The sequence below is a fragment of the Arachis ipaensis genome, chromosome B06, assembly GCF_000816755.2.
Source record: "Arachis ipaensis cultivar K30076 chromosome B06, Araip1.1, whole genome shotgun sequence".
In the NCBI taxonomy this organism is placed as follows: Eukaryota; Viridiplantae; Streptophyta; class Magnoliopsida; order Fabales; family Fabaceae; genus Arachis; species Arachis ipaensis.
The window spans coordinates 106,897,183-106,905,612 of NC_029790.2; the positions used below are offsets into that span (position 1 = coordinate 106,897,183).

Genomic DNA, 8,430 nt, shown 5'->3' on the forward strand with positions numbered 1-8,430 from the left:
TTTTTTGTGTTTTACATTCTAATATTAACATTCATACATTATCTTAATATTAATATTACTAATTAAATTGTCTTAACATTAACACTTAAAATGATAAGAATATTAATAACTTAAAGAAAAAATAACACTAACAATAAAATAAATATATAATCATATTTTCGCTTATCGTGACTCTAATTTTGATCTCATTTTACTACCATTACTACTACTATAAACCACTACCACTACTCTGTCTTAAGTGTTTTATTACTGTTCTATCTTTCGTATTTTCGGAGACCACGACAAGGAGAAGGAAGGAATTTTATAGAGGGTGACCAGGTGGTGGACAACTACATTCCATGCATGGAGAACGCGTGACACCCTCTTTCTTTCTCGCTGTCTACGAGAGACACAGCTGCAGGAGAGCAGCGTTGAAGCCAGGCCTTGGACGTGTCGCCACCCCAGCATCTCGCCATGGCCGAGAAAGAGCTATCAGCATCTCACCATCGCCAAGAAAGAACAGTCAGCATTTTGCCATGTCCGAGAAGCCTTCGACACCACCAATGAGTCCAATGTCTGGCCCAAGCAACTATACATAACCAAACTGAAAGCAATATATAAAATAATTTTTGTATATATATTAGCCATTAGACAGATATTTTCATGAAATAAGTTATAGCAGTTGACCGGTTGAACAGAATAAAAACAAGCACCACTTTCAAAAAATGCCGTTTTCTAATTTTTCTGTTGGATTCTAAAGCAGCAACCGTTTTTTTCCCGGGAAAGAAGCTAACATTGACAAGTGGACACTAAACTAACAACCAGAGGAACGAGAAGCATAACCTCTCCCTCTTCATAACGTCACCATCTCCCGCCCCGTGCCAGGTCATCGCAACAAACCCTATTTGCCATCAGTTCTAGTTAGTAGTTACACTTAATAACTTCACTCTAGCTTAGACTACAGTTGGAAAATAAGTAAATAACAATAAAAAGAATAAAAAAGAATCTAGAAAAGTAGCTTGTATATAAAGTGGGAAAACGTGCATTGATTAAACCCACGAGAGTTGAGCCATTATTTTAAGCTTACTTGAGTCTCAGAAATTAGAGGTTTCATCCATTTGTTTTTCTCATTCGTGAGGACAAAGAAAGTGAAAGAAAATCAGAGAAACTCATCATGGGAGATTGGGATTTCTGAGTGCACTTCAAGATAGAATAAACTCTAAGAAGCATCGCCATTTCATTGTAATTGGTTATCGTGTATCACCTCGAATACACCACAGAGATCATCGAAGTAGAAGAAGGTCAACAACAACACAAGCTTCCTCCATAAAAGGTTTTGCATCTCTTATCTCTTTCTCTTCCTTTGATCATTTTTTTCTCTTTTTCCTTTTGTTTTTGTTTGAACTCCTTTTTCTTAATTTCTTATTCCTTAAGTGTTACTTTTGCAACAAGATTCTGTAATATATAATTATATATCGCTCCGCATCAACTGCATTTGTTATATTTGTAGAGCTTTCTTGTTAAGAAAATCAAGTCAAACTTCGTTATGGCTTCTTGCGCAGGCACAAGATTTGGAAACACAACAAAAATGTCATTGAGAATCATCTTTCAGATCCTTTTCTACTTGCATTTGCTCCTAACAGCAGCCACAGTGATCTTCATCACTGTTTATGGCCTGACCTCGGAATCTGGCGGCCAGCATTTCCACCCTATGAAGTGGTACCCTCCAGTTCTAGCTTCGACGGCATGTGGCGGAATAATCGGTTTCATGTGGCAATGGATCACTTTCAGCTACCCAAGAAACGCACTCAAGGCAGCATTTTGGCTAGGTCCCCTGCTAACATGTTTAATGGCTGGGATGTTTGTGTACATGGGCACAGCAACTAGTCTTATAGTGGGATTAGTTTCCTTCTGTTCTGCATTAGCTCAATCCCTCTATGGTTGTTGGGCCAGACCCAGATTCGAATATGCGACGAATATCTTGTCAGTTTCAACAGCTTTTCCACCTGCTAAAACCAGAGTGTTGGTACTCGCGACAATTGTAATTGGAACCCTTTATTGCTGTTTTCTTGTATCCGGGATCGGTGGAGCTACAGCCCTTCAAGACAAATTCAAATTGGCTTTCATTTTCATCTTGGTGATTATGCTGAGCCTGGGATGGACCATGCAGTTTCTCAAGAATGTAATACAACTCACCATTTCAAGGGTCACATATCTGCAGATACTTGGAAATCCCATGGATACTTATGAGGCGCTTCGTGACAGTATCAATCGTTCTGTTGGATGTATCGCCATTGGCTCAATCCTTCTCCCAGTCTTCACTCTCTTCCGCGGTTTTGGACGCTCGATGAGTCTACTTGGAGGAGAAGATGAGATCCTGTTTTGCTGTGTTAGTTCTTATATGGGGATGGTAAACGTTCTTCCGAAGTTTGGGAACCGATGGAGTTTTGTACATATTGGAGTCTATAACAAAGAGTTTGTGGACGCATCTGGTGATATTTGGGAAATATTCACTAGAGCTAGAATGTTGCCACTCATAGACTCGGATCTAACCGGAGCATTATGTTTCCTTAGCGGAGTAGCTGTAGGTGCATTTTGTTCTATGGTGTGTGGAATTTGGATCCTTGTGATGCATCAGAGCTATGCCCTGGAAGTATCCATTTATGCTTTCTTGATTGGCTATTTCATGGTAAGGACTACGAACTAGGTTACATCTTACACTCACTACTTTCAGACTCTTATTACTCTTTTCATGGATACTGACTATGGTACTGATGTCTTGATGCAGTGTCGATTGGCAATGGGGTGGCTACAGGCATGTGTTGCGGCATACTATGTTGCCTACGGAGAGAATCCGGAGAACGATCAATTCGACTCAACAATTCCAGCACGCTTGGAGCAGATTCAAAGATCTCAAGCTCTGCAACTATTCTGAATTAACAATTTTTTTCAGCTGAACATATATACTGAAGGAGAGTAAACCAACATAGCTGCAATATCTCCAAGATAAAATGATACTGACCACACACTTGTAAGAACAATTTTTTTTTTTGGTATTGTACATAAAGATTTCTGATGCAGTCATCAATCGTGATTTGTGACAGATATTTCTAATGTGGTTCATGATTTTGTGTGAATATATTCCATAGAATAAACAGACAGATGCATGTCAGTATTGAAGTAATAAAGAATTGACACCAGTCATACTAATTTTTAGTAAATAACTTTGATGAAATACACCATAAACTTATTCTACATATTGATCATTAATTCATACGATATTCTTCTCAGAAATAAATCAACTATATAACTTTCTACATATGATATAATCATCTGTGCAACAAATGAAAGCTTTAGTCCTCATAGCTGAGAATAAATATTATAGCCAGAGCCTTTAGATCGTTGTCGGGAAGCGAATCATGAAAAGAATTTAAGTAGATGCCTTAGTTCCCAGTCACAACAAATAATTGATTTGTGAAAAAGAATAATGATGACTCACAAGCTATACCAAGCAAATATGTATACGGTGCTACAACGAAATACAAGGTATCAAGCTCACATCATTTTGGTCCCAGATGACCCCGTCCCCCGCATTCCGTACACATCATATTACCTGTTCCTCCACAACCTATATGGTGAAAGTTATCAAAGTGAAAAAGGGTTTGCAACAAAGATTCTCAACAGACAATTCGATATTAATAATTAATAAGCACACAAGTGTTTCAACATAGAAATAAGTGGAATGTCGCATCAAGTTCATCAACTCATATATGAAGCTTATTTTAATTAATGTCATAACCTCTCTATCTATCAAAAAGTTTTAAAACCTTTTAAATATGGATTCGTTCAAACCTCTTAGATGCCCAAGTCACAACTCGTCAACCCCAAATGGTTCATCTAACAATCAACAAAGTGTAGAAGTTTCAACTATAAACTGAAATTAGCCATCCATAAGATCAAGTAGATCCATCAAGAAAATGCTTTTATTTATCTTAATAAGAAAACTACAAGATGCAGCAACGGTTGAACACGAGGTGTATGGAAAAGAAATTCGGCAGCATATGAGATATCTATGTTTGCACCAGAACATACCTAAGCAACGAACTTTGACAATTATGCCCTGGCTTTCCAATATGGAGTCAACATATAGGCCAGAACCAGCACAAGTGATGCAAAGCACAGCACCTTTAGCTTCGCAATCAGTGCATCGGGGATTGTTACCGATATCTTTCTCAGTCAAAGATAGTCCAACAGGCTTCTCAATTATTTCTTCTGGGATGGCCTTATCATAGCAAAAGAGAGATTCAAGATTACTCTTGCGTCTGTTCTCATCTGCCTTCAAACTTGACACAGACTGAAACAATAGGAAATAGTTATCTATGAGGTACATTAAGTGCAAACCAAACTTCTGTATGCAGGTACTCTGGAACACATTCTCAAATGTGAATGAAAATCCGAGAAAGGAACATAATCCCACATTGTAATACTTCATCAGAAAAGTTATGTAGCTTTTACAAGGTATTCTCCCTTCCTAGGCTTTACTACTGATGTGTAAAAAAATAGCAGGTACAGAAAAATGAAATTTTGCAATCAAGATTTATTTACTACCATGTAGTTCTCAGGTTCTAATAGCTCAAATATGGTTTAGGCAAACTGTGATATGATGATATTTACATTTTAGCAAGAGTACTGCAAAACACTCAACCCCAAACAACAACAACCCCCCCCCCCCACCCCCCCCCCCCCTTTTTTTTTCTCTTTTCTTTCTATAATTTATTATTCGTAAATGGCAATCCTACGAGACTTTTCCAATAGGTATAGTTGATCGAATGACTTATCGAATATGAAAAATAAGCAAAAACCAAAAGAAAAAAAAAGGTTTCCATTATAACAAGAAGAATAAATCTTGTCCCATTAGATCAATCTCCATCTAACCTAAGCTTCTCTACCAGCCTTCTTAATCACTACCCAAAGACTATAACAATGACAAGGAATTCAGCGAAATTCGTTCTACCCTAAATACTAAATACACCCTTAATAAATAAATACATAAACAGACGTATTACAACAATCAAGCAACTCTTATTTAATCGTTGCAATAGCTCATAGAAATTTCCAGCCCAATCCTATAGTAATTAAGTAAAGTCCATAGGGATCATTTTCACAATAAAATTCTCAATTCTGGTTGAGTACTTGTTGTTTGGTATTCCCCTAATTTTTATTACAGTTTTCTACGAGTGGCTATATTTTCGCTAGCAAATCCAACACTTCAATAACTATAATTTTCATTACAATTCTCGTAATAGAAAATATATATGATCCAAAATAAACGCAAAGAATCGAACAAGAACCTAATTGACTGGTGACTAACCATGTTGGAGGCGCAGCTAGAAATGGAGCCATTGCGGGAAACGGCGTGAGTTGTTATGTTATTCGTCAAGCTTGAAATGGAACCATTGGACCGAAAATTGATCAGCGTTCTCTTCGTAGGAATCGAAACCTTCACCACCGAAGCGTTCGGTAAAGAGACCAATCTCGACGACGTCGTTTGCAGTGTTCCTGAAGCCATAAGCACACACACAGAGAGAAAGAGAAACGCCTAACTTTTTCTTCACACAACTGTGTTACAATATAACACTTCCTTCCTCGGAGAAATCGTGCGTTTTCGTTCGCTTCCGCTTTTCGTTCCTCGTAGTTCACGAAGCAGACCCGGATGGGGAAGTGGATCTACCATCCTCCCCGAATTATATGTCCGAAGTTCGGATTCAGTTTATGGTCCTCGACAAAGCCCAGTATTAATTTCAAAATTATATTGGGCTTAAGACCCATTTTTGTTCGAAGCGCCTCCAAAAAATATGGGTTCCATTTTCCAATTGAAGCTTGAAGATTTTCAACTACACCTGACCCAAGAAAAAAAAAATTTTTCAACTACACAATTTGGAATTGAACTTTTTGCTTCAAGGTATAGTTCTAGGGCCTTCGCCTCCGGGAATTTGGCCGCCGGAAATTTGTGATTTCAGAAAACGTAGGAGATGATTGACTGATCTTGGAGCTAGTAATGATTTCAACGCATACGCATGCTTAATTTTGTTGGAAATGGCAAGACCAAAAAAAACATTTGGTGCAAATGCCAGATCCGTTAGGCATTGTTTTTGGACATCCGTTAGCCATTTCAATGATTTCATTTGTGACTCTTAGTTGGGCTGAGGAACGGTTGCAATGTTAAAATTTTGGAAAAAGTGACAAATTATTCCTTCAAGATTTACGACAAATTAGTCTAAAAAGAAATACTAACGAAATTTTTTATGATAATATACATAGATATATTACCTCTATATTAGTCTCTATGATCAATATAAAATATTTTAATTTCAACATAATTTGTCCATGTATGTTATTATAGAGGATTTCATTAGTTTTTTTTTTTTAAACTAATCTATCTGAAGTGTAAATTTTTACAAATTTATTTATTATTTTACCCAAAATTTTGTGGTTCTTTATTTCTCCTATGAACTATTTTTCAATTAGGCCTGTCCTTAGAAAATAAAAATCCAACAAACACATTTGTCTCAAAGAAAACAAAAATACACTTATTTTCTTTCCTTTTATAAAATATCTTTTTTAAATGAAAAAATTATTTCACATTTTAATAGGTTTTTTAAAATAACTTTTAAATATTAAAAAAATTGTTTCTATTTTTTTAACAATAAAACTAGGTATTCAAGCATTTTTTAAACTAAATCTCTAACTAAGTTATTATGAGTTTGCTTTCTCTTTCTTCATCTCCTCCTCCTCTTCCTTCATTATAATCGTTGTCGTCTTCTTATCTTGCAGTTTCTTTCCTCAACGTTGTTGTTATCGTTACTGTTGCCACCGCTGTCTTCTTCTTCCTCTCTTATTTAATTTTTTTTCTCCTCATTTTTCTTTTTCATCCTCCTTCGTTATCATCTTCTTCTTTTCCTATATATATTCAAAAAACTATAGCACAAAAATTTTGATGCACAGCACAAATTTTTGAACAACCACATTTCCAAAACTTTAATACTCAACTAACAAAATATGTACATTACATAAATTTTGGTACACAACATAAAATTTTATTCTCAAATATCATTAGAAAATAAGATCTTTTTATTCTCAAAATTTTATACTTTTATGTCAAGTGAATTCTTTTTTAATTGTGAATAACTAATTTCTTTTGAAAAATAGGAAAAAAAATCTACAGATCAAATTTTGCTATAATTTTTGTTAGCATTTTCTAAATATTTATTCAAAAATTGGCACAAAAATTTAGATTAAATGGATTAGCTGTTTGTTAAATACGAAAGCTTTTTGTCACTTATAATAAATATAATTTATTGATTGTTTTTGTCGCATTTTCAAATTATTCAATGACTGTTTTGTCAATAACTTTTTTCAGGGACATTTTTGTCGAAGAGGAAAAAGAGATCTCCAGAGGAAGAAGACTTAGTAACAAGAAGCACAAAAAAAAGTCAAGATGCATGGCATAGAACAACCAGATGTGTGTATGGAGTAGGAGCCCCCTGAGGCTATAATGGAAACGAATGAGAAAATGTCAGATGCTGAAATAGTACTAGAAACCACCTCCACTCAACTACTGAAAGTCTCCTATAGAGATAGATTGGTTGGTGATGGCCTGGAAAAGCTAAACCTAAAGGACATAGTGGAGATGGTGGCAGAAGAGTACATGTCAGAGAGTGAGTCCTTGGATTTGAATCTTAGTGATCAAGCTCTCTTCAATCCTAAACCTAACATTGAGGTCACTTTTGAAGAATATAATAACTAGTGTAGGCCATAGAAACAGGCCCTAATTGTCAAACCTTTAGGGAAAAAAATTAATCTGCAGGCCATGGTACGATGGATAAACAAGCGGTGGGCTATAAAAGAAACTACCAGAGTGATGAATTTGCAAGGAAATTCTTTCTGGTTAGATTTTCTAATCAAGATGACTACGCGCATGCCTTATTTGAAGGTCCTTGGATGATAGCTGACCATTATTTGTTAATTCAAATATGGAGACCTTTGTTCATGCCTCAAGAGACGAAAGTCCAAAAAGTGGTGGTTTGAATTCGTATTCCTAACCTTCCGGCAAAACTCTATAATAGATATTTCCTATGGAAGGTGGAAAAAACTTTGGGGACCATGCTTCAGGTTGATGAGCTCACATCCATTCACTCGAGAGAAAAATTTGCGTGAATCTGTGTAGAAATTGATTTGAGGAAGTAATTGATTCCATCTTTTACAACTTTAGGAAAAGAGTTTTATTTGGTATATGAAGGTTTGCATCAAATCTGCTTTAGTTGTGGAAGATACAGGCATAAGGTGGACAATTGTCCAGAATTGAAAAAGCCGGACACAGGAAAAAAAATCAGTTCAGAATGGTGATGATAGTCAGAACTACCACAAGGTGAACAACAATGCCAGCGGCAA

At 36.0% G+C, this 8,430-nt stretch overlaps 2 protein-coding genes across 4 annotated transcripts; one reads left to right on the plus strand and one right to left on the minus strand.

Annotated features, from left to right (window-relative positions):
* Window positions 875-3,396, plus strand: LOC107648347 (protein PNS1-like). Of its 2 annotated transcripts, XM_016352249.2 has the most exons (3): window positions 875-1,312; window positions 1,542-2,668; window positions 2,768-3,396. In XM_016352249.2, exons 2-3 carry the CDS (start codon window positions 1,568-1,570, stop codon window positions 2,912-2,914), a joined length of 1,248 nt encoding a protein of 415 aa, XP_016207735.2. In that variant the 5' UTR covers window positions 875-1,312; window positions 1,542-1,567; the 3' UTR covers window positions 2,915-3,396. The 2 variants fall into 2 exon arrangements, with proteins under 2 accessions (XP_016207735.2, XP_020960396.1); XM_021104737.1 differs by lacking the exon at window positions 875-1,312 and having other exon boundaries at window positions 1,343-2,668.
* LOC107604783 lies at window positions 3,155-5,739 on the minus strand. Of its 2 annotated transcripts, XM_021104738.1 has the most exons (4): window positions 5,351-5,739; window positions 4,072-4,333; window positions 3,832-3,876; window positions 3,215-3,607 (listed from the first exon to the last, which is right to left on the minus strand). In XM_021104738.1, exons 1-3 carry the CDS (start codon window positions 5,546-5,548, stop codon window positions 3,848-3,850), a joined length of 489 nt encoding a protein of 162 aa, XP_020960397.1. In that variant the 5' UTR covers window positions 5,549-5,739; the 3' UTR covers window positions 3,215-3,607; window positions 3,832-3,847. The 2 variants fall into 2 exon arrangements, with proteins under 2 accessions (XP_016161960.1, XP_020960397.1); XM_016306474.2 differs by lacking the exon at window positions 3,832-3,876 and having other exon boundaries at window positions 3,155-3,607.